At 68.5% G+C, this 26,715-nt stretch overlaps 1 protein-coding gene across 1 annotated transcript; it reads left to right on the top strand.

Moving 5' to 3' along the window:
* Window positions 1-1,050: 1,050 nt before the first annotated feature.
* On the top strand, window positions 1,051-25,782 carry ATP2C2 (ATPase secretory pathway Ca2+ transporting 2). Its single transcript, XM_055145579.1, has 27 exons — window positions 1,051-1,107; window positions 1,237-1,347; window positions 3,160-3,276; window positions 5,386-5,475; window positions 6,092-6,127; window positions 6,212-6,273; window positions 6,600-6,708; window positions 10,176-10,316; window positions 10,388-10,456; window positions 11,140-11,215; window positions 13,033-13,099; window positions 16,434-16,558; window positions 16,642-16,739; window positions 17,134-17,235; window positions 17,742-17,831; window positions 18,294-18,395; window positions 19,968-20,124; window positions 20,444-20,614; window positions 21,018-21,115; window positions 21,227-21,277; window positions 21,916-22,082; window positions 23,705-23,773; window positions 23,848-23,964; window positions 24,474-24,621; window positions 25,193-25,291; window positions 25,363-25,504; window positions 25,618-25,782. Exons 1-27 carry the CDS (start codon window positions 1,051-1,053, stop codon window positions 25,773-25,775), a joined length of 2,829 nt encoding a protein of 942 aa, XP_055001554.1. The 3' UTR covers window positions 25,776-25,782.
* The last annotated feature ends 933 nt before the right edge of the window (window positions 25,783-26,715 follow it).

Below are 26,715 nucleotides of genomic sequence, written 5' to 3'. Positions count from 1 at the left end.
ATGCACAGGGGTTACTCCTGGCTCTGCACTCAGGAATTACCCCTGGCCGTGCTCAGGGGACCATATGGGATGCTGGGATTTGAACCCGGGTCGGCCGCGTGCAAGGCAAACGCCCTACCCGCTGTGCTATCGCTCCAGCCCCCAGACCAGGGTTCAAGCAGAAAGATGGGATGAGGTAGGGCCTTGGGGCAGCCTCATTGGAGAAAGTGGGGTGCTAGCCAGACTCAGCCACCATGCACCCCGAGTGAGGCAGCGTGCAGAGAAGGCGAGAGGGAGTCAGATGGCGGGGGGAGAGGGGAGAGGGGAGTGGGGTGTGGCCTTGGCCAGGAAGCAGGCGACCAGGCTGGAGAGATCCCAGGGTGAGAGGGGTGAGTGAGCAGGGGTGGGGCAGGAGGGTGTGAGCAGGGGTGGGGCAGGAGGGTGAGAACAGGGTGGGGGGAGAGTGTGAGCAGGGGTGGGGCAGGAGGGTGAGAAGAGGGGGTGGGTTGGCGAAGGTGTGAGCAGGGGTGGGGAAGGGGAGGGGGAGGGCAGGAGTGGAGGGGAGCAGGGCGACCAGCTGGCGCGTGGGGAGGGCTGTGGGTCTCTGCAGGCGGGGCAGGGGCGGGGCGGGAGGAGGAACTGGCATCGCTCTCAGCGCTTCCTCCTTCCCAGAACCCCCCTCCCCCCCAAGAAAAGATCCTTATCACAGCTGCGGACGGAATACCAGGAAGGAGGGTGCAACAGGACCCCGTGCTTCCCCGATTCCCGCTCTCCCCGTGCTGACGCCCCCTCCGCGGTGCTGACCCCCCACTCCATGGCCCCTGGCCCCAGACCTGGGCTGGCCTCCCCTTGCAAACGGCTGGTGGACTAGGCTGTAGTACCAGGGACCGCCAGCGGGGGCGCTCTGCAGCACTGCGCCCCCTTGTCGGGCGCTGCGAAGACCCGGGGCGCGGGGCTCTGGCGGGGAGAGCGGGCGCGTGCCCCAGAGCTCTGTGCTCCAAGCCCCAGGAAGCCGCTCCCAGAGGCCCGAGTCATAACCAGACCCGTGGGCTACATGCCGTCGTTGGGAGGATGGAGGAGGCAGGACGTGGCGAGTCCCTGGGGGACGTGGGGTGCGAGGTGCCATTCGTACCGTTGCCCACTGGGTCCAAGCTAAGGTGGTCTCTCCTTCAGGGAGGGGGGCTCGAGGGAGCCCGTGGGGAGGGGGCTGCCCGCACCCCACATGCCGTGCTTGACCCCGTCCCGCCTGCCTTGCAGATCGGCGACCAGTGCGAGCTGAAGGCCGTTGAGGGGGAGCGGCTGGTGGCGGGCCTGGCCCCCCGGGAGGCGAGCAGATGCCAGCGAGAGGACCTGGCCAAAGCACTCTGCGTGAGCACCGCGTTCGAGTTGGGGTCTGGAAGCCAGAGCCGGGGGGCCCCCAGCCGAGGGGCCCGGGCAGGCCTGGAGCCCCTCCCCTCGCTGCACCGTCCTGCCCCGTCCCTCCAGGGCACGTCCGCCCCTGCCCCCAGAGCCAGACGCGACCAGAGACGGCCCAGCCCCGGGAACGCGCCCCCGAGGCTGGGGCACTTGGTTTGTTTCTGACCATCTTCACCCAGGAAACGAGCAAACACTCGTGTGTGCCCGGCCGCGCACTTGGCCAACAAAAGCTCTTTCATCCAGGGCCGTCGCCTCCTTGAAGCTCTTCCCTGAGAGTCTCGGGTGCTGGTTCCGGCCCGGCCCGGCCCTTAGCAGTGGGGGGAATGACCGTTCCTTTCCTCTTGCTGGACACGAGCGTGAGGGTCTCTTTCTCGCTAAAGAACCTAGACATTGGGGGCGGGGAGATGGCTCAGAGGTCTGAGCACTGGGCAGGAGTAGCCCCCACGCCACGAGGCCTGCTGTTGCCCTTCAGACAGTTTAGATCCCGGGTGGACAGATGGTGAGCAGGCAGGCGCCTGTCTCAGCCCGCCCGGAACCCTGTGTGGTCCCCAGGCCACAGGAATGACCCCCGAGGGCTGCACTGTCCTTCACGCGCCTTTCCACGGTCCCCGCTGTGGGACCCTGGCCCGCCCTGCGCCATGTCCACGCTGAGACACTGGCCGGGAGCTCGGCCTGGAGCGCTTCAGCCCGGCACGACCTGCTCCGTCCAGGCCCTGCAAAAGGGAAGCCCCGCACCCCAGCCAGGCCCGGGGGTCCCCGTGCACCCCACCCCATCCCCGCGGGGCCCTGTGCACCCCACCCTATCCCCGCGGGGGCCCTGTGCACCCCACCCCATCCCTGCGGGGCCCCGTGCACCCCACCCTGCTCAGGGTCCTGCTCTGGATCCCCCTGTGTAGCTATCCCTGATGGGCAGTTTCAGCCCTGGCCGCTGGGGGCGCTCCTGTGGCCCTGGGTGGGAGGGCGGGTGCCCGGGGCCTGCTGGGCGCCCCCTTTCCAGGCCTCTCAAAGGTCTCCCCCGGAGCTACATCGGGGCGTGCTCGCAGCGCCTCCTTAAAATGGACATGTTTGGGGTCTGAAGCAGCGGGACAGCGGGGAGGGCACTTGCCGAGCGTGCGGCCGGAGGCCCACGCCCAGCATCCCGCCACCTGCGGTGGTCCCGCAGTGCTCCCGCAGTGCTCCCTGGACGTCGCTGGGTGGCTCCCAAACAAAAGCAAACAGAAAGAAACTGGGTTTGAAGTCTTGGTCTTGGGGCCGCACCTGTGGTGCTCAGGGCTTACTCCTGGCGCTGCTCTCCGCGGTCACTCCTGGCGGGTGCTGGGGACCAAGCCAGGGTCGTTGCGTCAAAGCCAGGCCTTACCCCTGTGCCATCTCCCGCCAAGGCTGTGTTAGAGGAAGGAGACACACGGCCCTGAGTCCCTGGAGCCCCGTGCTCCCCTGGCCGTGCTCCCCTCGGTGCTCCCTGGCCGTGCTCCCCTCACTGCTCCCCTCGCTGTGCTCCCCTCACTGCTCCCCTGGCCGTGCTCCCCTTGCTGTGCTCCCCTGGCTGTACTCCCCTGGCCGTGCTCCCCTGCAGGGAGGGCGGAGCCGCTCTGGGCAGGTGGGGGCGGGGTGGGGGCAGGGCGCTCAGGTCTCTGTGCTTCTCGCGCTGCCTGGGGGTCCCTGAGGAAACCCCCTCTGCTGCGGGGCAGTTTTCCACCACCGGCTGCGTGACGCGCCCCCCTGGTCCTCGGGGCCGAGGCTGACCTCGGCCTTCACTGCCCCCAGGTGGACCTCCAGGCCGGGCTGTCCGAGTTCTCGGTGGCCCAGCGCAGGAAGGCGCACGGCTGGAACGAGCTCGTGGCGGGCCACGCGGAGCCCATGTGGAAGAAGTACCTGGACCAGGTGCGGGGCGGGCGGCCGCTCCTTCAATATTGATCCAGGGCGTCCCCGCCGCGCCCGGGCACAGCAGGGGGGGGAGGCGGGGGGGGGGGGCGGGGGGGAGGGGGGGACCCAGCCCGGCCCGGGGGAGGCGGTGTGGGGGGACCCGGCCTGGCCCGGGGGAGGCGGGGGGGGGGGGACCCGGCCTGGCCCGGGGGTGGCGGGGGGGAGGGGGGGACCCGGCTGGCCCGGCTGAGTGCGGCCGCGGCGCGGGTCCCCCGAGGCAGGGCTGGGCTCGTGGTGTCCGGCCGAAGGGCCCGGCCCGGCCTCCGGCACTGCCCTGGGCTGCCAGGCAGATGCCCAGACCACGGGCAGAGGCGACACGGCCCCGGACACGCGGCCCTGGGTCCCCGTCTAGCGGCCAGGTCCCCGCTGCCCCCGGCCGCAGCCCAGAAGCCCCCTCCAGCCCCGCCGGTCCCTAGGTATCTTGAGTGGCCCGTGCGGGGGCCAATCACAGAGCTCCGGGCGGCAACACTCCCGCCCTCGCTGCAGGCCCCGCCCACTCAGGCCCCCCTGAGTTTGGCAGCAGCGGTGGCTGCGCGGCCCAGAAGCTTCTTGGAAGCCCCATGCGGGAGGGGGTGGGGGGAGGAGGAGGAGGGAGTTCCTGGGAGCTGGAGTCTCAGGAAGGCGGCGGCCCTCTGCCCCGGGGGACCCCTCCTCCCGCAGGGCCCTGCCCCCTTCACCCGCTCCCCTCTCGGAAGCTCGCCCCTCCGGGCCCCGCTCTGTGGGTGGGCCGTGCGCCCCTCCTGTCCTGGCCCGCAGGGGCACGACCCCTCCGCACCCGCACCTCCCCACGACCCCCGCCCCGCCGACCCCTCCGCACCCGCACCTCCCCGCGACCCCCGCCCTGACCACCCCTCCACACCTGCACCTCCCCACGACCCCCGCTCCAACGACCCCTCCACACCCGTACCTCCCCACGACCTCCGCCCCAACGACCCCTCCGCACCCGCACCTCCCCGCGACCCCTGCCCGCATGTGGCGGCTGGAGACAGCCCCTTCTCCCCTGTGCGCCCTCAGCCTTCCCATGCAGACCCGGCACAGGAGGAGGCTTGGTGCCAGGGTGAGAGCCAGTGGGCGGGAGAGGCCCCCATGGGCGTCTGAGCAGGGGGCACAGCCCCCCCACTGCACGGTGCCCCGCCTGGGTCCCCCTGGGTGCGGCCGGCCTTGGTCTCCACCTGCCTCCCCGTGGGTCCTTCCTCAGCCTTCCTGCCGCTGCTCACTGGCCTCTTTGGGGGCCGGGGCGCCCCTGGTTTTGTGCTGAGGGATCACCACGGCGATGTTTGGGGGAGCCTCTGGGGTGCTGGGGACCAAGCCCGGGTCAGCCGGGGCGCGGCCAGCGCCCTCCCCTCCCGCCGCCCTGCGCCCTGCGTGTGCCCGGGGTTGCTCCCTGCCGCAGGGCTGTTTCTGCGCCTGGGCCTGGGGCTGTTGGGAGGAGGCGGTGAAGTCGCGCAGAAATCTTCATGCCGCTCGTGACAAGGCAGCCAGACCCTGGACACCCGCTGCCCGCTTCCCTTGGTGCCAGCCCAGGGGCAAACCGCGCCTGGGCGGGGCGGGACTGGGGGCAGGGGGCTCCCGGGGGCTGTTCGGGAGGCTTGGGGGGCTCCGCGCTCTGGGGCAGGGTCCGCAGAGGCCACATTGGGGAGGCCCGAGCCCGCAGGAACTGAGCCTGGCCGGCCTCTCCCGGCCCCACCGCCCAGCAGGCAGCAGGCTGTCGCCCGCCCTGATCTCGGGCCGTGCTCTCAGTGCAGTGCTCGCCCCGCCCGCCACAGCAGCTGCTGCAGGCGTCAAAGAGGCGAGGGCGGCAGGCGAAGACAAGCAGGGGCCCTGGAGCGTCTGGAAGCTGTCTCGGGGGGCTGCGGGGAGCCCCAGGCAGGGGCCGGCTGCTGCCAGCAGGACACAGAGATGGGGGGCAGGTGTGGCGAGAGGGGCCCCGTCCTTGCCAGAGCTGCAGCACCTCGCGGGCAGAGCGGCACTGTGAGGCCTGGGCTGCTGGGAGCCAGGAGCGGGGCGGGGCGGGGGCTCGGGTGGGGGCCGGGGCCGAGAGGGCAGCCGCACCGCCCTGCCTTCCAGTTTAAGAACCCGCTGATCCTGCTGCTGCTGGCGTCGGCCCTGGTGAGCGTGCTCACGGAGGAGTACGAGGACGCCGTCAGCATCGCCATGGTGAGCGCCCGGCCCCTGGGGGGGTCGCCGGCTGCCCTGGCTGGACCCCTGGGTGGGCACCAGGACGCCCCTCACCCAGACCCCAGGGGCCTCCTGCCTCCCGGCCGTGTGCGGTGCGGAGGACGCTTCACCTGCCCCCGGGCCCGGCACCTTTCAGAATGGCCTTGACGGGGGCGGGGAGGTGGGCGAGGGCCGGGCACAGGCTCTGTGTGCGGGAGAGAGCACCCGCTCCGGAGCACCGCCGTGCGGCCGCCCACTCGTACTCTCCTGACTGAGACGGTCCCATGCGCCCGGCCTGGGTGCAGGTTCCAGGTCCGCAGGGGCCCCGACGCTGAGACCCCGGCACGCAGGCTGGGCCTGGCTGCCCCCGAACAGTAGCACAGGGACAGCGTGTTGTGGAGTGAAAAGGCAGCTCAGGGGAATGAGGGCCACTGCAGGACCCTGCAGAACATTCTAGAAGGCTTCCCCACTCACAGTGGCGGAGTCGGGGCGGGGTTTTCTGCTCTCTGGGACGAGGCCTGCTGGTCCCTGCACCCCTGCACAGCACACTCGCTCCCCCCGTCAGCAGCTCGGGCGCTCACGTGCTGAGCCCTGACGCCCCCGCCGTCCCCTCTAGGCCGTGCTGATCGTGGTCACCGTAGCCTTCGTCCAGGTGTGTATCTGTCCCCAAGGTCCCCGACTGGGGTGGCGGCAGCCTCAGTGGGGTCTCACCTCGGTGTTGGTGTGGTCCCGGCAGGAGTACAGGTCGGAGAAGTCTCTGGAAGAGCTGACCAAGCTGGTGCCTCCCGAATGTAATTGGTAAGCTGGACACTCATGCATACTCACACGCATGCATGGTGCACGTCACACACACGCACACATGTATGCGTGCACGCATGCACATACATGCACGCATACACATGCACACGTGCACATGCAATGCACACACATGCACACATGTGCATGCACATATGCACACACATGCATATACATGCATGCACGCACAAATACATGTGCACACACATCGCACACAGAGGCTAGGCCCGGGTTCCCCAGCAACCTCACACCTCCCCAAGTGCCGGGGGTCAGGGGGCGTCGTTCCCCTGAAGCCGGTGGTTCCCAGCGGGCACCCATGTCCGATGCAGCATCAGAGACGGGAAACTCCAGCACATGCTGGCTCGAGAACTGGTTCCCGGAGACGTCGTGTCCCTGGCCATCGGAGACCGTGTCCCCGCCGACATCCGGCTCACCGAGGTGAGTGTCCCTGCCTGGCTGGGGGCCGGCTCTCCCTCCCCTCTCCGCTCGCCTCTCTCTTCCCTCTCTCCTGTTTCTCTCCCCCTTTTGAGGGTCCACACGCAGGACTGGCGCATGGTTCTACACTCACTCCTGGTGGGGCTCAGGGGACGCTGCAGTGCCGGGGACCAAACACAGTTAGACACGTGCAGGACAGTCTGCCGCCCCCTCCCCCTCTCTCTCCCTCCCTGTCTCCCTCCTCCTCTCTCCCTCCTCCTCTCTCCCTCCCTCTCTCTCCCTCCCTGTCTCCCTCCTCCTCTCTCCCTCCCTCTCTCTCCCTCCCCCTCTCTCTCCCTCCTCTCCTTCCCTCTGTCTCCCTTCCTGTCTCCCTCCTTCTCTCTCCCTCCCTCCCTCCCTCCATCTCTCTCTCCCCCCATACACACCCCCGGAGTGACGGAGCAGCCGTGAGTACAGCCATATTCCATCAGTGAACCTCACGGCAAACTCCGCCCAGTGTGGGGAGGGGGGGAGAGGTGCTTCTGGGGCAGACGCTGCAGAGCTGAGGGCCCAGGCCGCCCGAGACTCAGATGCTGGGGGCAGACCCTGGAAAGGGCCCAGCGTTCTGGGTCAGATGGGGCGTCAGTTCATCAGCGCTTCCCAGAAGCGCTCCCTGGCCTGGGTGCCCAGCGCCTGCCCTGCCCTTAGCTCTCCCGGGAGCTCCCGGCCTCACCCCTCGCAGGGGCGCAGCCTCTAACAGACACGCCTCCCTCGGAGCAAACAGGCTCCTCCTCTGACGTGGGGGTCCCAGCTCCAGAGTGGAGCCTGGGTGCGGGCAGTCAGTGGGCCTGAGTCACGGTGGCCCTAGGGCAGCCCTTCATGCACGGTGTGACCCGGGGCCTCCAACCCCTCAGCTCTGTCCGAGCGGCTGCCTTGCCCACGCCTGCTCCTGACCTGCTGTGGGGGTCTGCTCTCGGGGATCTGCTCTCGGGGATCTGCTCTGTCAGGGATCTGCTCTCCGGGATCTGCTCTGTCAGGGATCTGCTCTCCGGGATCTGCTCTCCGGGATCTGCTCTCGGGGATCTGCTCTGGGGGATCTGCTCTGTCAGGGATCTGCTCTCGGGGATCTGCTCTGTCAGGGATCTGCTCTCGGGGATCTGCTCTCCGGGATCTGCTCTCGGGGATCTGCTCTCCGGGATCTGCTCTCGGGGATCTGCTGTCGGGATCTGTTCTCTGGGGATCTGCTCTGTCAGGGATCTGCTTCCCGGGGACCTGCACTGTCATCGATCGACTCTGTCAGGATCTGCTCTCTGGGGATCTGCTCTGTCGGGGATCTGCTCTCCGGGGGATCTGCTCTGTTGGGGATCTGGAATCAGGGATCTGCTGTCGGGATCTGTTCTCTGGGGATCTGCTCTGTCAGGGATCTGCTTCCCGAGGACCTGCACTGTCATCGATCGACTCTGTCAGGATCTGCTCTCTGGGGATCTGCTCTGTCGGGGATCTGCTCTCCGGGGGATCTGCTCTGTTGGGGATCTGGAATCAGGGACCTGCTCTGTCAGGGATCGGCTCTCTGGGGATCTGCTGTCAGGGATCGGCTCTCTGGGGACCTGCTCTGTCAGGGATCTGCTCTCTGGGGGATCTGCTCTGTTGGGGATCTGGAATCAGGGACCTGCTATGTTGGGGATCTGCTCTCTGGGGGATCTGCTCTGTCGGGGATCTGCTATCAGGGATCTGCTCTGTCGGGGCTCTGCTCTGTCAGGGGAGGGCCGCATTTCCCCTCACTGTCCTGGTGAGCAGTTGTGCAGCCTAAGGCAGCTTCAGAAGGCGGCTCTGAGGGTCCCTGCAGGTTCCCACTTCTTTGGAACCATGTTTGGACCAAACCCCTCTCCCTGTCCTTCACCCACTTCCCTGAGCGTCCCCGCAGAGGGCGGAGGGAGGATTTGCCATAAGCCTGGGGTGTTTAGCTCCCGGCTGCACAATCAGCAGCTTTGTTCATTCAGGGGATAGTTCAGCGATTACGGCCCAGCTCAGGGGACTTAGAGACACAGAAAAGCCTTTGGCTCCGGAAAGGAGGCTCAGGAAAGGCTTTCAATAAATCCTCTCACACACTCGCGCGCGCGCGCGCGCACACACACACACACACACACGCACGCACGCACACACACACATTCACACACTTACACATTCACACACACTTGCGCACACTCAGACATATGCACATTCTCTCACACACACAAACATGCACATTCACTTTCACACATTCACACACACAAGCGCACACACACGCCCTGGTTCCTTCTGTCAGAATCCCCCACGGTCTGCCTCCCCTTTTCCCTGGAGGAGTCACGGGGACTCAGGCAGCACCTGGCTGGAGCAGCGCAGAGGGCGCAGCCCTGGTCGGTGCAGCGGCAGGGGCGGGCGGAGCGGCAGGACCGCGCGGGGAGCCTGCCCACGGAGCCCAGGGCCAGGGCCAGGGAGGCCGCCCTTCCCTTTAAACTCACAAGGCAGCTTCAGCCCTGCACGGCCCCTTCCGGGCGCCAGCTCAGCCCCCACCGCCCTCTGGCTCTTTCCGGCCACTCCCCGCGGCCCCCCGTCGGGCTGAAGTGTGTCCCCAGCTCGGGCAGGCCCTGTGTCCTGGGGCGGCGTCCTGGCTCTGCCCTCCCCACCCTCTCAGGAGTGCTCCCAGGTGCGGGGCACTCTCCCTCTGTGGCTCAGCCCCCGGGGCAGTGCCCACCTCTGCCCACTCCCAAGTGGCCAGGGCGCTGCAGCCCCTCCCTCTCTCCCCCTGCCCTTCCAGCCCCTCTCTCCCTGCCAGAAGCCGCTGGGAACGGGGCAGGGAGGCAGCTCAGCAGCTTACCCTCAGCCAAGCTGGGGCCGAAGAGATAGCACAATGGGTAGGGCGCGTGCCTTGCGCACAGCTCACCTGGGTTCAATCCCCAGCACCTCATAGGGTCCCCCAAGCCCACCAGGAGTGATCCCTGGGCACAGAGCCAGGAGAAAGCCCTGAGCACAGCTGAGAGTAAGCAAAATTTCTGTATCACTGTCATCCCATTGTTCATCGACTTACTCAAGTGGGCACCAGTAACGTCTCTATTCCTCCCAGCCCAGAGGTTTCAGCAGCCTCTCCTCACTCGTCTTTCCCGACTGGAGGCTCTTTCAGGGTCAGAATGAGACCTGTCGTTACTGCTTTTGGCAAAATATGAAAGAAAAAAAAAACACCCAAAACCAACAGCCCTCAGCCAGCCTGCAGCCCCCTGCCAGGCCTGACCCGTTACTTTTATCAGTGTTACTGGGGAGGCCACACCCCGCTGTGCCCAGGGGTCACTCTGGGGCGAGGTCCCACTTGAGACCTTCCCCGTTCATGGTCCCCGGAGGCGCCTCGACGTCCCCTGACGCTTCCCTGTGTGGGTGGGCCCTGATGGCATCCCGTTGCCAGGCAACATGGTGGCAGCCGGCCCGCCGGGCCCATGGTCTCGCCCTCGGCTCCCCAGGTCACGGACCTCCTGGTGGACGAGTCCAGCTTTACCGGGGAAGCCGAGCCCTGCGGGAAGACCGACGCCCCGCTGCCCGGCGAGGGCGCCCTCAGCAACATCGTCTTCATGGGGACCCTGGTGCAGTGCGGGAAGGGGCAGGTGAGCCGGGCTGGGCCTCCCCCACCCCGCCCGCGGCACCTGCCCGCCTCACCCTCCCTCTCTCACGCCAGGGGGTCGTGATCTGCACCGGGGAGAGGTCTCAGTTCGGAGAAGTGTTCAGGATGATGCAGGCGGAAGAGGTGGGTGCCCGGGCCCTTGTTTGCCCATGAGCTGGGGGTGGGGTCCTTCTAGATCCTTCCGGGCTGGCGATACCAGCATCCTGGTGCGAGGCCCCTGGGGCCCATGGGAGAGTGCACACAAATGTTTTGTTTCAAAGATTACGCAGGAATTTTCTTCTTCTTCTCCTTCTCCTTCTCCTCCTCCTCCTCCTCCTCCTCCTCTTCTTCTTCTTCTTCTTCTTCTTCTTCTTCTTCTTCTTCTTCTTCTTCTTCTTCTTCTTCTTCTTCTCCTCCTTCTTCTCCTCCTTCTCCTTCTCCTCCTCCTCCTCCTCCTCCTCCTCCTCCTCCTCCTCCTCCTCCTCCTCCTCCTCCTCCTCTCACCTGGCAATGCTCAGGGGTCACTCCTGGCTCTGCACTCAGGAGTTACTCCTGGCAGAGCTCTGGGACCATATGGGATACCAGGAATCGAACCTGGGTCAGCCCCGTGCAAGGCAACTGCCCTCCCCGCTGTGCTATTGCTCCGGCCCCTCACGTGGGAATTTTTGGTTCATCTCGCACCCAAGAGCACGTGGGCGAATCTTGAGCACGGAGGGCAGTGAATTCTCACACGCATGTACCATGTAGCTGTCACTCGCTCAAGTAGGAGCAAGGCAGGCGACCCTGGGGGCTCTGCGGGCCTGTCCTCACCCCCGTTCTCCTCCCAGACCCCCAAGACCCCCCTACAGAAGAGCATGGACAAGCTGGGGAAGCAGCTGACGCTCTTCTCGTTCGGCATCATCGGTGCGTGCAGGGGCGAGGCTGGGGCGGGAAGCGGGCGAGACTGGGCAGTGCGGGAAGGGGCCCCTTCACGGTCACCCGCGCCCCCGTGGTGCCCGGCTCTGCGCGGGGAGCATTCTAGCGGTTGGCACGGACAAAGGCTCTCTCCTGCCCCGCCCCTGTCCTCGGCTCCGTTCCTGATCCCTGGCACCTCCACATGCAGCTGGCAGGGCCCCTCCTGTGTCTCTCCCGGCCCCCAGTGAAGGCAGAGACCAGAAAGGCTTGGAGGGGGACTTTCAGGGGCTGACCAGGAGGTGATTGGCTCTTGATTGGTCGTGACGAGTCACGTGGTCAGGCTGCAAAGGAGACTGGGAAATGTAGTTCAACGACACGCCCCCGCCGCGTGTGGCTGCTCGGCCTTTTGGCAGTCTGTGCCTGGGGCTAATGCCTCTGGGCGCTGACCCCACACCAGCCAGTGCCCGCCTGATGCTGCAGACGTGAGCCAAGGTCTCCCGGCGTGGCCGGGCCTCCACGTGTCCCTTCCTCCCGTCTGCAGCCCTGGCTTCCCTCTCTGCCCTTCACCCCCAGGGCTCTCTGGAGAAGGCCAGTGACCCACTGCCCAGGGCACACGGAGGGCAGGCGGCACCGGTGGGCCGGGCAGACGGCGGGGCAGGGAGAGTTCTCGTGTGCCAACCACCAGGTCGTGAATTATTGAGTGTTCCAGACAGATCAGAGCCTGGGTTAGGTGCTGGGATCCCCACGTGCGTCAAACACAGCTTCTCCCCTTCGAGGGGCTGCAGGGAAGCGGGAGACACCAGAACACACGTGACACGTGAAGGGCACAGTTCACGGTGCTTGAGAGGGTTGACAGGCTCCCAGGAGGAGGTGACATTGACATGGGTCTTCAGGAAGAGTAGGAGTCTCTGAGGAGGGCGGGGTTCCTCTCCAGGCCTTGCCAGCTTGGCAGGGTTGGCCAGTGGTTCCGGTGCTGTGCCCGGGAGCGCAGGGGCATGCTGGGCACAGACGGTGCCTCCCTCCTGGCCGCCCCTTCCCACGTCCAGCTTCTCCTCTGCTTTCTGAATGCCCGCCCGGCAGCCGGCCCTGCCCCAGGCCGCTTGCTCGCGAGGGTCCCGGTCTGCTGCTCTCTGGCCTTCCCTTTGTCTTTTTCTCTATGGGCCACACCCCATGGTGCTCAGCGCTGACCCTGGGCACTGTGCTCAGGATCACTCCTGGCTGTACTTGGGGCACCGTCTGCAGTGCGGGTATCGACTGCGGTGTGCAGGACACGTGCCCAGACCCTGTGCTCTCTCCCAGGAGGGGGGTCTTGTCCCCACCTCCACATCTCCAGGCCACACTGAACCGTGGCTTCTCAGCCCCTTCCTGGGAAAACTGAGGCATCGTGGGGGTGGCACACAGCAGCGGGAGGGCACCACTGACCTCTGCCAGTCTTGGGGTCGCCCGGTGGCTGGGCCCCTCTGCAGCCCCGGGTACCCACGTGGTCCACACGCCTGAGCTGTGGCCGCTTAGAGCAGTGGGTGGAGCCACGGGGTCCTGGGCCCCCCTCGTCTGCCGCGGCTCCGCATGGCTCGTGGGCAAAGAGGTGTTTCTCTGCCAGTGATCAGGCTTAGAGGCCGAGAGAGGGGCTGGAGCGAGCGCGGCAGGAGTGCGTGTGCCCTGCAGCAGCGGCCGGCTTCCGTCCCGGCATCCCCGAATCCCACTGGGCGTGGATCTTGAGCACAGAGCCAGGAGCCAGCCCTGAGCACCGCCACACGTGGCCCAGGAACAAGCCCCGAACCAGACCCCAGGGAAGAACGTCACATGCTCTCGGCGTCTCTCCGCAGGCCTCATCGTGCTCGTCGGCTGGCTGCGGGGGAAGCCGCTGCTCAGCATGTTCACCGTCGGGGTCAGGTAGGGGCAGGACCCTCCCGCGGGCTGGGGGCGGCCCGGGAGGCGGGGTCCCAGCCTCACGGACAGCAGAGGCCTGGGGCGCGTCCGCGGGCTCCACCCTCTGGGCCGCCATGGAGGGACGCGGTGCATGCAGGGGGAGGGGAGGGCGAGGGGGGCCTGTGTGTCTGCCTCCCGCCCCCACCCCGTCACCAGCACGAGACCCCGCCAGCCCACCTCGTCCCGGGGTGGCAGGGGAGGAGGAGGCGCGTCACGGGGCCCCACGGCACGGGCAGGTCTGGGAGCCACGTGGCTTTGAGGCCCGCGGCCACTCAGGGTGGCCTGAGCAGTGGCCTCTGCGGGGCCAGGCGCCTGGGACGGCACAGCTGGTTCACAACCACCTCAGCCCAGGGCTCTCACCGGGAACGGCGGGCAGGGTGCAGGACGCGGCCTGGACAGTGGCCCCTGGCCGTGACGTGTGACACCAACGTCCGTCCACTCACATAGGCGCGTGGCCCCCACACAGCAGGCCCAGGATGCGTGCAAACCACTGCCCGGAGGCAGGACAGAGCCAGACCTGGGGCATCTGGCAGGCGGGGATCCAGGGACGTGGCACAGGGACATGCTGCAGCCTGGCAGCCCTCGGGCACTGCCGAGAGCAGGAAGTCAGGCAGAGGTGGCCACGTGGCCCACGGGACGCCCGAGGGGCAGATCCGTGCCAGCAGAGCCGGGGCCACAGGGCAGTGGGGACTCACCTCACAGCCTTGGCTGGACAGACGCTGTCACGGCCACAAGCCCCCACACACGGCCACTACACCCCCCCCATGCACAGCCACAAGCCCCCACGCACGGGCAGTGCAGCCACAGGTGGGAGAGGGGCCCTGGAGCTCGGGGGAGGCGGAGACCGGCTGGCCCGCCGCTGTGAGGAGGGGGCTCCTCCCCGGGGAGCAGGCGGGCTCGGGACCACACCCCCCTCCAGCAGGGCTGAGGACGCGCGAGCGGGTGTGTGTGGCTGATGATACTGTGGGAATGTGTGCGAGTGAGTGTGAATACACGGTCACACGTGTGCCAGTCAACTGTAAGTGTGTATTAGTGCACACGTGCGCACATTTATGTGCATGTGCGTGCATGTAAATGTGTACATAGCACATGCGTGTGCATACATGTATCCATGTCCTGTGTGTGCCTTGTGTGCAGACCTGCATGTAAATCTGTGTGCATGTGTGTTTCCGTGCCCATGTGCATGCGAGCATAGGCGTGTAAATGTGTGTTGTGTGCTGTCCGTGCAGCTCCCTGGCCCCGAGGACAGGCAAGGGCAGGGGCAGAGCTGGACACCGCAGCCCCCTAATCCCAGACAGCCTCAAACCCGCCGCCCTCCAGGGCCGCCTGAACACTGACAGGCCGTGTCCCCTGTGACCGCGCGGGGGGCGCACGGCGGCTCAGGCACCCTGAGGAAGGGCAGGCGGGGGCCCCCACCCCCAGTTCTCCCTCCGGCTGGCCGTCACGCTGCGGTGGGGGCTCACAGCTGCAGAAACCCGGCCCCCAGATAGTTCCCGCTCCCCGGGCAGGGTGGGGACCTCACCTAGCTATTGAGGCCACAGACCACCAGGGGGCCTGGGGCGCCACCGAGCAGGTGCAGAGAAGGTTCCAGAGTCTCCCAGGAACCCGAGGTGTGTGGGACGGGGAGGGGAGCAGTGTGACCCCTCCTTTACCTCAGGGCAGTGAAGGCGGGCACGTGTGGTCCCTGGAGGGGTGAGCACAGCGCCCCCCACCCACGGAGCACCCTTGGAGCTCCCAGGAAGCCGGGTGGCACCTGTCTGCACCCCTGCAGGGCCCAGTGGCCAGGGGTCCTGAGGGTCCGGGGGTCCATCTGGCACATGGGCGCCCTCCCTGGGGTGGAGCATGACCCGCGCCTCACGCCAACGGAGCTGGGACCCCCGGGGAGGGCCTGGGGGCCGGAGCTTGACAGGCCGCAAGGACGAGCGCGCCCCGGCCCTGAGCCCTGGAGCCTGTTTCCAGCAAGGGCCCCGCACCCTAGCCCCGCCCAGCCCCGGGATAGGGCCCCGCTGGGGGCCTGGGCGCTCCTCCGTGCTCCCTCACGGCGCCAGCCAGGAGAGCGGCTCCAAAACCAACACGGGGAGCGCCCGGTGTTGGGATGGCAGGTGTGCCGCCCGTCCTTTCTGATCTTTATTGGTGTGCGGCTTAACTTTTTATGGCTGTGAAAACAGCCCGGTGGCAGCCTCACTCGCCCGCGCCCGCCTGTGGGTGGGGACCCTCTGCCGTGTTTGCCCGGGAGCCGCCCGCGGCTTGCGACACTCGCCCTGAATGGCCCATTGTCCGGCCGCCCTTGCAGGCTGCGTGTCTTTGACCCCAGACAAGGGCTTCGTCCTGTTTTTATTTTGGTGTGTGGCCCCACCGCAGGGCCCGGGCCGGGCGGTGCTGCCCTGGCACCCTGGACCGGGCTGCATGCGAGCTGCTGCTCCCCTGAGCTGGCCCTCCCGCGTGTCGTGGGCGGAGGGAAGTGGCACGTCCCTCACCAGGCGGACCACCCGCGGCACCGGGGCCGGGAGACGCGGCTTCTGGGGATGGCCCGAGTGGGCAGGGGCTGGCCGGGGCCAGGCGCTCACTGCTGCCCGTCTGCACAGTGCAGGTGGGCACGAGAGCCCACAGCTGCTGCCCTGTGCCCGCACCTGGCACCCCCACAGCACCCGGCGTGCCCCGAACCGTCCCCCGCCTCGGCACCTCCCCGTCAGCATGCGGGCTGGGCAGAGCTGCGGGGCCGGGCGGGAGTGGGAGGGGGCTCGAGGCGGAGAGGGTCCTTCGGTGTCTCCTCGGGAAGCCCGAGGTGGGGCCAACCGGGCTCAGAGTGGGGCAGACGAGCTCGGGCACACCTGCTCCCGCCTTGCTTCCCTTTCCCCTCCTGGTCTGGCCCCAGAAGCTTCTACACCACCGGGCCCTGAGCGCTGGGGTCGGGCTTGAGGCTGTGCGGGAGGGAGGGTCTCGCCTTGTGTGCAGCCGACCCCCCACCTGGATCCCGGGACCCTGGGTCCCACCCCCAGGAGGGACCGGGGAGCACAGCCCGGTGACCCCAAAACCAAACAGCCACACCCAGAGGATGGCGGGGGGAGGCCTGCAGCGGCCCCCAGGGCCCCCAGCGGGGTGCGGGCGAGGGCTGGCCAGGCCTGCTGGGAGCAGGACAGAGACTGCCCAGCGGCACTTCGGGTCCCCGCCGGCTGCCCTGCTCACGTGTGCGTGGCCGAGGGGGGCATGCAGGGCACTGACTGTGGGCACGGACGCGAGCCCAGAGGCCAGACTCACCGCCCGGAGCGGCTGGCAGGACTCTGCCCTCTCTGTCCAGCCTGGCGGTGGCCGCCATCCCCGAGGGCCTGCCCATCGTCGTCATGGTGACGCTGGTGCTGGGCGTGCTGCGGATGGCCAAGAAGAGGGTCATCGTGAAGAAGCTGCCCATCGTGGAGACGCTGGGTGAGGCGCCGGCGGGTCCCTGGAATCGGTCCCGAGGGTGTGTGTGGGGGGGTTGGGGGTCACTTCCTCTCGTCACCAACCAGGGTGCTGCAACGTCATCTGCTCCGACAAGACGGGGACGCTGACCGCCAACAAGATGACCGTCACCCAGCTGGTGACGTCAGACGGGCTCCATGCTGAGGTGAGTCGTGTGGATCCCACAGTTCTGAGGCCACAGCTGCCCCCCATCCGCACCCCTTCCCTCGGTGCGAGCACGTGGAATCTTCTAGAAAGCAATTAGGAAGAGAGGCCAGAGCAATAGTATAGCAGGGAGGGCATTTGCCTTACGCACAGCCGGCCCGGGGTTCGATCCCCGCCACCCATCTGCCTCCCCAAGCCCGCCAGGAGTGATTCCTGAGCACAGAGTCAGGAGTCAGCCCTGAGCCCTGAGACGAGGCCCCTGGGGCACCCCGGGCACGTGGCCAGGGAGCACGCCCGCCCCTTTGCCCTGTGCTGGCGTCCATCTCCAGGCTGTGGCAGAGCGGTGCCCGCGGTGCCCGCGGCCAGGGCAGGCTGCCACGTCGCTGCTTCTGCAGGTCAGCGGCGTGGGCTACAGTGGCACGGGTGCTGTGTGTCTCCTGCCCACCTTCGAGGTCCTCAAGGCCTTCGCCAACGTGTCGGTGGGGAAGCTGGTGGAGGTGAGTCGGGAGCCCACACGTGCCGGGGTGGGGGGTGGGAGAGCCGCACCCTGCCCAGCCCCCGATGCTACGCGCCCCCCAGAGCCACCGTGGGCGCAGCGCGGCGCTGCAGAGACCCTTGGGGACGAGGCTGCCCTCCGGCCGGGCCGAGCCCTTGACCCACACAGGAAAGAGCAGCGGCTTGCCCGGGGCAGCCTGGCGCGGGTGTGTGGGCGCGTGGCGGGCAGCGGGAGCCACGCGTGTGCTGAGCTTGTGTGGGCTGCCCGGCTGGCATGTGGGTGCAGAGGCCTCGCCCTGAGGCCCAGGCTGGCGAGCTGCCGGCTCTCTCCGAACTGTCCCCGGGGCAGCCCCCAGGAGGTGCCGGGCCGCTCCCCCGGGCCCAGCGCCGAGCCCTGGAGAAACCCGTGTCCTTCGGGCCACTCCACCTTGATGCCCGCAGCGGCAGCGCCCACGTGCAGGCCAGCCCTGCCCCCCCGCCTGCCGTCCTGACGTCCGTCCCCTTCCAGGCCGGCTGCATGGCCAACAACGCCGCCATCAGCCAGGACACGGTGCTGGGCCAGCCCACCGAGGGCGCCCTCCTGGCGCTGGCCATGAAGGTGGGTCCGGGCTGTCGGCTCTGGAGGCTCGAGGGCTCGAGGGCTGGTAGCTCTAGAAAGTTCTGCAGGCTCCCCCCACCCCGGAGCCAGCGGGAGCACGGGAGAGAGACGGGGCGAATCCCCGCAGTGTACCCCAACAGCCCGGCCCCCGGGCCCACGCCTGTGTGGGGGGCAGGGCAGTGGTCACAACCCACCCAGCCCCACCCGCCACTCTGTGGCCCTGGGTCCCTCCCTCACGACAGCCACTCAGGACGTCCTCCCTGCGTCCCCCCTGGCCCCGTCTGGCACCTGACCCTCAGCACCCCAAAGGCCCCTGGGCCCTCCAGGTGTGGCCCCAACACACGGAAATGTAGGTGCCCCTTCTGTGCGAGCAGGATGCCGGGTGGGCCGGGGTAGCACTGAGCCCCGGGGTGGGGGCGCGGGCACCGCCAGCTCACTGTGCCCCTCTCGCCCTCACCCCAGATGGACTTGGGTGACGTCAGAGAGTCCTACGTGAGGAAGAAGGAGATTCCGTTCAGCTCAGAGCAGAAGTGGATGGCGGTGCTGTGCAGCCCCCGGAGAGAGGTGAGCCGGTCCCGGGGCCAGGGGCCACGCGTCTCGGGCGGGGGACGGCGTGGCGGGGAGGGAGCCACCAGCCGCCCCTCAGCCTCCACCCCATCCCCCGCCCCCTCGGCCACGGCGGGGCTCAGACGGGCCTGTGTGCTCCGTGCCCGCCGGGAGCGGGGGCGGACAGAGCTGGGGCTCGCTCTTCTCTTTCTCAGTGCTCTGGGCCTCTCCACTTTTCTACAGTGCAGGGGGAGAAGCAGAACTAGTTTTTCAAGCATTTTTCCAATCTGTGACTTGCCACGCCCGAGAGGTCGCTCCCTCGGGGTCTGAGTGTCCCAGGGCTCGGCCCGAGCGTTCTGCGCGTCCCAGCCCTTAGAGAGAAGTAGGATGTTCTCCCCAAGACCCCTCAGTGTCTGTCGCGGGCACAGGAGGGAGGCAGCCCTGCGGGGCGGCTCTGCCGTCCACCTGCGGGACCCTCGGCCTTCCCGGGAGCGTCCGTGGAAATCAGCTTCCCAGACAGGTCTGAAGGGGAAGCCTCGCCAGTCCAGACCTTGCCCCAGACGCCCCCGCACGGACCTGGGCAGTCTGGAGCTGCCGCAGGCCCGGGTCTGGGCACAGCAGGGAGGGGGCTTTCCCTGAGCTCAGAGGCAGGGGTAACCCCTGAGCACTGCCAGGTGTGACCCCAGAACAAGCAAGTGAGGGGTTCTCTGTGCCCCGTGCTCTGCCTCTCCATCCCCCTCCTCAATAAAACTATTCCTCCGCACTGTCGTCTCCTCCTGAAGTTCTTCTCTGCCAGGGTGCTGACCGCCCCGGGCAGCGGCCGGGGACCGGGCTCCTTTCCTGCAGTGACCCCGCGCTGCGCAGGGCCACAGCCCCCAGCCTCGGCGATGCCCGGCTCTGTGCCCCGCGGGTAAAGCAGAGCTCAGCTCAGTGCAGGGACCCAGCGCCCGGGCGGCCAGGAGGGGGGACCCCGCCGGCACTTCGCGGGGAGACTCAGCCGGGCCACAGCGCGGCCAGCACCCTCGGCTGCTGTCCCCCCACGCTCCCCGCAGACTCGGGGGCCGCCAGTTTGTGCCCCAGGGATTTCACCCGGCTGGGAGGAAGGAGCACAGGGTGCTCCCTGGACAGCAAGGCGGGGCGCGTGGCCGGAGCCTGCTTTGAGCCCAGGCTGGGGGCGTGTCCCGGGCGAGGCTCCGAGCCATGGCTGGGGGCGTGGCTGGGCGTGGCTTCCAATCGTGTAAGGCGTGGCTGAGCTGGGGCTGGGCGTGGCTTTCAGCCCATGTGGGGGAGTGTCGGCACAGCTGAGTCCGGACTGGGGCGTGGTCAAGGGCGTGGCTCTGAGCCCGTGTAGGGCGTGTCTGGGCGTAGTTTCGGGTCTGTCAGGGGCGTGGTCATGAGCCATGTAGGGCGTGTCTGGGCGTGGTTTCGTATCTGGGCGGGGCGTGGTCAGGGCGTGGCTCTGAGGCCCGCAGCCTCCTTCCGCAGCCCTGAGGGCCCCCACCAGCCCCGGGAGCGTCTCACCTGTCCCGAGGGGGCGGACGACGTGGCCCCCTTGGACCGCTCCTCGGTGACGTGACCGCGTGTCGGCAGGAGCTGGAGGACGTGTACTTCATGAAGGGCGCCCTGGAGGAGGTGATGCGCTGCTGCACCACGTACAACCACGGGGGCCTCCCGCTGCCGCTGACCCCCCAGCAGCGCGCCGGCTGCCTGCAGGAGGAGAGACGGATGGGCTCGCTGGGCCTGCGCGGTCAGTGCGAGCCGGGCGGCGCGGCCCCCACGCCGAGGGCCCCGAGTCTGGGGGCAGCCGGCGGTGGGAGGGATGAGGCAGAGCTGGGCGGGCGGGGTGGATACAGTGCAGCGGGTAGGGGTGGACGCAGCCCAGCAGGTGGGAAGAATCGGCACAGAGCCCAGGTGGGGGTGGACCCCAGTGGATCAGGGGTGGACACGGAGCCCAGCGGGTGGAGGGGCTTCGCTGGCTGTCCTGAGTCAGAGAACCAGCCGAGCCTCCCCCCAGTAGCTGGGAGGAGCCCAGGGGTCAGGCCGGAGAACCCCATCTCTCTCCCCAGTGCTGGCGCTGGCCTCGGGGCCCGAGCTGGGCAGACTGACCTTCCTGGGACTCGTGGGCATCATCGACCCCCCACGGGCGGGTGTCCAGGAGGCTGTGCAGGTGCTCACTGAGTCCGGGGTGGCCGTGAAGATGATCACGGGGGACGCCCTGGAGACAGCCTTGGCCATAGGTGGGCAGTGGATGAGCTGGGGGCGGGCAGGGGGCAAAGAGGGGCAAGCAGGGGTGGGGGGGTGAGCAGGGGTGAGCAGGGGGCAGGCAGGGGGCGAGGAAGGGGTGTCCACGAGTCATGGGCCCTCGGCCCTTCTCTGCTGACCACCTCCTGCCTCCCGCTATGTCCTTGAGGGGCGCTGCCTCCTGTCTGTGCCCCACTCTGGGGGAAGGAGGGAGGGGAGGAGGGGAGGAGGGGAGGAGGGGAGGAGGGCGGCAGGAGGGAGGCAGGCCAGCCGGAATGCCCGGGTTCCCGGTAAGAGGCGGTCAGAACTGGTCACCGGGCTCTGCGCCTGCACTGCCCTGGAGCCAGCAGGCGGGCACGGTCAGGCCTGGCGCGGCCCTCAGCGGGTTCTCTGGCCCAGGGAGGACCATCGGCCTGTGCTCTGGGCAGCTGAACGCACTGTCGGGGGAGGAGGTGGAGAACATGGAGAAGCAGCACCTGGCGGAGCGCGTGGGGAAGGCGAGTCCTCGGCCGCTGGCGGGGGGGCGGGAAGGCCCCGGGGGCAGGCGGGGGCAGGCGGGGCAGGAGGGCGCTCGGCCCTGCACTGCCCGACACGCTCCGCGTCTCCAGGTGTCCGTGTTCTACAGGACCAGCCCCAAGCACAAGCTCAAGATCATCAAGGTGAGGACTCACGAGGCCCGAGTGCTCAGGGACCAGCTGACCCAGGGCCGGACCCCGCCACTCACCAAGCCGCCTCCCGGCCCCCCTCGCCGAGAGCGTGTCCCGGCCCCTGCTTGCTTTTCAACTTTTGGCTCTTTGGGTCCCACGTGGCAATGCTCAGGGGTTCCTCCTGGCTCTGCCCTCGGGAATTACTTACTCCTGGCAGTGCTCCGGGGACCCTATGGAATGCTGGGAATCGAACCCAGGCCAGCCGTATGCAAGGCAAACGCCCTACCCGCTATGCCATTGCTCCAGCCTCTGCTCATTTCTCAGAGGTGGTGGGACCTTGCCTGGGGCCCGGGTCCCACCTGGGTTACGGTCTTACATGTCCGTGAGGTACCGGGGCTCGATCCCGGAGCCACATGCACTCAGCGCCTGTTCACGGGAGCTGGCCCCGTGGGCCATGCAGGCCTGAGCGGTCAGTGCTGGGGCCAGAGGTCAAGGTGGGGCCTGGCCCGCGCTCCTGCCTCAGTCCAGGCCGCACGGCGTCCCCAGGGAGGTGGAGCAGGGACGCGGCCAGTGCCCACACAGGCAGGGCTGTCCCGTCCCCAGCCGCCCGGGGTGGGCTGCAGACCCCACCCGCGCCTCTCCCCACACAGGCCCTGCAGGAGTCGGGCGCCGTCGTGGCCATGACGGGGGACGGGGTGAACGACGCCGTGGCCCTGAAGTCGGCCGATATCGGCATTGCCATGGGGCAGACGGGCACGGACGTGAGCAAGGAGGCGGCCAGCGTGGTCCTGGTGGAGGACGACTTCTCGGCCATCCTGTACGCTGCCCACTGCACTCTCCTCCAGGGCTGGTACCGAGGGGCTCAGCGGCTGCTCCGGGCAGCGCTGGGCAGTGGCGAGGCCGTCCCGGGTCGCTGCTGAGAGAGGCGGCGTGCTCTCGGGACGCCTGTCTGAGGGAGCGGGGCACGGCGTGTTGGCCGCTCCAGCTCCCGGAGGCCACGTCCACTGCAGCAGGACCCAGACAGTCCTGAGAGCTTCCGGCTTGTGAGCTGGGGCCATGCCCAGCCTTTCTGGGGCCCAGCAGCAGGCCCCGAGCCACGTCCAGCTGCTCAAGCCGTGGCCGTGGGTGGGGAAGGGCCAAGCGGCCATGTTGGAGTTCTGCACTCAGCTGAGCCAGGCAAGGGAGGGGGTGGGGCGGCTGGGTCACCCCGCGCTTCGTTCCTAGAGAGACCCCAGGCTATCCCAGGGTGACCTCGGGGGCTGGAGACAGCACGGCAGGCCGGGCGCGGTACGGGTGCGATCTCCAGCATCCCACGGGGCCCCCAGCCTCGCCCGGGGTGGTCCCTGAGCTGGGTGTGGGCCCAAACACAAAGAAGAAAAGGCATTTTCCTGGCCCGAGAGAGGCTCCACCGCTGCGAATAGGCTTGTCCGGGTTTGGTCCCAGACAGCACCGGGGTGGCCCAAATACGAGGTTTGTATTGTTGCTTGTTGCCATAAGAATGTGCCTTTCCTGGGGCCCACGAGATGGCACAGTGGACGAGGCACTGGCCTTCCACGCGGCCAGCCTGGGTCCCCTCCCTGGCACCCCGCGGGCCCCCCCCCCCCCCCCCCCCCGGCCCCACCGGGAGTGGTCCCAGAGCACAGCCGGGAGGAAGCCCTGAGCATGACGGGGTGTGGCCCAACCATCCCGCCAAGGCCCCTCCCTCTCTGAGTCTTCACCCGGGGCCTGACCGCCAAGCGGCCTCACAAGCTGTGGGAGGGTCCCAAGCCGGAACGTGACAGCAACGTCAAGTGCTTCGACTTTCCCGAGGGGCCTCACCCTCAGAGCCCAAATACCTTCCCCAAAAACATGAGTTAATATCCAACCGCAGCTTCCATTCGCTTGTTGGTAAAATGTTTGCATTAAAAGCAGGGACGAGGGGCTGGAGCGATAGCACAGCGGGGAGGGCGTTTGCCTTGCACACAGCTGACCTGGGTTCAATTCCCAGCATCCCATATGGTCCCCTGAGCACCGCTAGGGGTGATTCCTGAATGCAGAGCCAGGAGTAACCCCTGAGCATTGCTGGTGTGACCCAAAAGGAAAAAAAAAATGCAGGGACGAAACCATTTTCTCTGACAATCAGCACCGCTAGGTCAGGCTTTCCTGAGATGTTGGCAGAGGCTCTGAAAGACCACTGATGTCCCCCTCCCACACGCCCCCGCCCTGCCCCATCAGACCCGTCCTGGCGACAGAGATCAGGAGTGCTGGACGCTGGCCCCGGGGCGCGCCCCTCAGGCCCTCAGTAGGCTGATGGTCCTGCGGGCTCAGGCTGGGGGGTGGGTGGCTGCAGAGAGCAGCGGAGACCGGGGGTCTGGGGAGGCGCATCACAGGCGGCCCCCTGGAGGGGACAGGCTGGGCCTCGCCGTGGCCACTCGGGGACCAGGGTTCTCTCCCTCGCAGGAATGCCGTGGAGGAGGGCAAAGGGATTTTCCATAACATCAAGAACTTCGTGCGTTTCCAGCTCAGCACGTAAGTAGAGGTGGGACCCCCCCCCCCCCGCCAATGGTGACGCCCCCACGCGGGGTGACGGCCGTGTCTCCCAGGAGCATCGCGGCCCTGAGCCTCGTCACGCTGTCCACCATGTGCGACCTGCCCAGCCCCCTCAACGCCATGCAGATTCTCTGGGTCAACATCATCATGGACGGCCCGCCTGCACAGAGGTCAGCGCCCCGCGGGGGTCCCCGAGGGCGGGCCCTGGGGCTGTGGGCGGGGCAGGAGGGCGGGCCCCGGGGCTGTGGGGGGGCAGGAGGGCGGGCCCCGGGGCTGTGGGGGGTGCAGGAGGGCGGGCCCTGGAGCTGTGGGGGGGCAGGAGGGCGGACCCCGGGGCTGTGGGTGGGGGCAGGAGGGCGGGCCCCGGGGCTGTGGGGGGGCAGGAGGGCGGGCCCCGGAGCTGTGGGGGGGCAGGAGGGCGGGCCCTGGGGCTGTGGGGGGCAGGAGGGCGGGCCCTGGGGCTGTGGGTGGGGGCCGGAGGGCGGGCCCCGGGGCTGTGGGGGGGCAGGAGGGCGGGCCCCGGGCTGTGGGGGGGCAGGAGGGCGGGCCCCGGGCTGTGGGGGGGCAGGAAGGCGGGCCCCGGGGCTGTGGGGGGGCAGGAGGCACCGGGCACGCCGGCTCCCCGCGCCAGGGCAGCTGGGGCAGGCCAAGGTCCCAGTGGTGTCCGCCTGCCCGGCAGCCTCGGGGTGGAGCCTGTGGACAAGGACACGCTGCGGCAGCCGCCACGCAGTGCCGGGGACGCCATCCTGGGCCGCGGACTCCTGCTGCGGGTGCTCCTGTCGGCCGCCGTCATCCTCAGCGGGACCCTCTTCATCTTCTGGAAGGAGGTGAGGGTCCAACACCCCCGGGTTGCGCTGGACGGAGAAGACCCCATGCACAGAGCCGGTGTCATGTGCACAGAGCCGGGGTCACGCGCAGAGAGTCGGGGTCACGTGCAGAGACGGGGTCACGTGCAGAGCCCGGTCACGCGCAGAGCCGGGTCATGCGCAGAGAGTCGGGGTCACGTGCAGAGCCGGGTCACGCGCAGAGATGGGTCACGCGCAGAGACGGGTCACGCGCAGAGAGTCGGGGTCACGCGCAGAGACGGGTCACGTGCAGAGCCGGGGTCACGCACAGAGCCAGGGTCACGCGCAGAGCCGGGGTCACGCGCAGAGCCGGGGTCACGCACAGAGACGGGTCACGTGCAGAGCCAGGGTCACGCACAGAGCCAGGGTCACGCGCAGAGCCGGGGTCACGCGCAGAGCCGGGGTCACGCACAGAGACGGGGTCAGGCGCAGAGACGGGGTCAGGCGCAGAGACGGGGTCACATGCAGAGCCGGGTCACGCGCAGAGCCGGGTCACGCGCAGACTGGGGGCCTATGGAGACTGGGCCGTCCCCTCCCCGCGCCCCGTCCCCAGATCCCGGTGGACAGGTCCAGCAGCCCGCGCACCACGACCATGACCTTCACCTGCTTCGTCTTCTTCGACCTCTTCAACGCCCTGACCTGCCGCTCTCAGGTGGGCCCTGCGGTCCCGGGGGGCTCTCCCCGCCAGGCCGGGCGGCTGGCCCCTGACCCCTGACCCCGCAGACCAAGCTGATCGTGGAGCTCGGCTTCCTGCGGAACCGCATGTTCCTGTTCTCGGTGCTGGGCTCCGTGCTGGGCCAGCTGGCCGTCATCTACGCGCCGCCCCTGCAGAGGGTCTTCCAGACGGAGAGCCTGGGGGCGCTGGGTGAGCGGGACCCCCGGCCCTCACACGGCCCGCGCCGCCCCCGTCACGGGCCAGGCAGCAAGCACTGGCCCTGGAGGCGGACGCCACGCTGACCCCTCTCGCCCTTGCTGCAGATTTGCTGCTGCTGACCGGCTTGGCCTCGTCTGTGTTCGTCATGTCTGAGCTCCTCAAAGTGTGCGAAAGATTCTGCTCCGGCCCCAGGGGGGGCCCGACTCAGCCGCCCGCAGCCGTCCCGAGCCCGCCGGGCCTGGGGGGGCCTCCGCAGAGCTGAACCAGCTCTGGAACGCCTATTTATTAAAGCCCCAATGTTTATTACCCTGGGTGCCCATGCCCTGGTGCCCAGTGCCCGTGGGGCGGCCACTCCTGCAGGCGAGGGGGAGTCCGGGGACCCCGGCAGTCCCCACTTCCCGCCCGGAGCTCCCGCACAGCAGGGACCCCGCCTGCGCCCGCTGCGGCCACAGCCGGGGTGCCAGGGTGCCCAGGGTGCAGAAGCCCCACCCAAGGCCTTGGCCCCAGGGCCGTGCTCTGTCCAGGCCCAGGTGCCCGCTTCTCCCCTGCAGCTGGCAGACACCCAGAGCCCGACCCCACCGGACTTGCAGTGTGTCGGGTCCCGGGAAGTGGGCGCCGGGCGGGAGGCAGGTCCCGTCCGTGCCCTGGAGCCCAGCCGAGGAGAGACGGGGGCACCGACCCCGCCTGGTTCTGGGTCTCGGGGGCACAGGCCAGAGCAGGCAGGAGGGTCAGCGAGGGCCTGTGGGTATCGGAGCCAGCCCAGGCGCCCCTGACACTCGCCCCACCCCACCGGGGCTGAGCGGGAGGGAAGCACCCACTTCCCACGGCCTGGGGCCGGGCGCCTCTGGGGCTGGGGTCCCCACAGGGCCACGCTGTGCGCGGCCAGACAGCGGGGGCCCCGCACCAGACCCAAGCCCGGAAACACGCTTCCTAAAAGAAGAAGCACCAGGCAGGCCCTGGGGCCGCGGGGAGGCACTCGCCTGGCAGCAGCTGGCCCAGGTTCCCGCCAGCGCCCCACGCGGCCCCGGGCACCGCCGGGGTGAGTCCGGCAGCCGGGTGCGACCCCGGAACAAATAAATGAGAATTGAAGCCACCAGCGCGCACGGTGCCTGCGGCACGACCCTGCCCCGCTCTGCGTCTCCGAACCCTCCCCAGCACCTGCCCCCACGCGTGAGCGCACGCCCCTCCCCCTGTGCTGTCCC

Source organism: Sorex araneus, chromosome 8, assembly GCF_027595985.1.
Source record: "Sorex araneus isolate mSorAra2 chromosome 8, mSorAra2.pri, whole genome shotgun sequence".
NCBI lineage: Eukaryota > Metazoa > Chordata > Mammalia > Eulipotyphla > Soricidae > Sorex > Sorex araneus.
Note: the sequence above shows the minus strand (reverse complement) of the source record. Positions and strands in the feature narration are given on the sequence as shown.

Excerpts from the sequence above, each read along its gene's own strand:
- ATP2C2 (XM_055145579.1), top strand. The coding sequence starts at position 1,051 with ATGGAGGAGGCAGGACGTGGCGAGTCCCTGGGGGACGTGGGGTGCGAG. Across the intron at positions 3,277-5,385 it reads GGAAGAAGTACCTGGACCAG|TTTAAGAACCCGCTGATCCT; the intron begins GTGCGGGGCGGG and ends CCTGCCTTCCAG. Across the intron at positions 25,292-25,362 it reads CCCTGACCTGCCGCTCTCAG|ACCAAGCTGATCGTGGAGCT; the intron begins GTGGGCCCTGCG and ends CTGACCCCGCAG.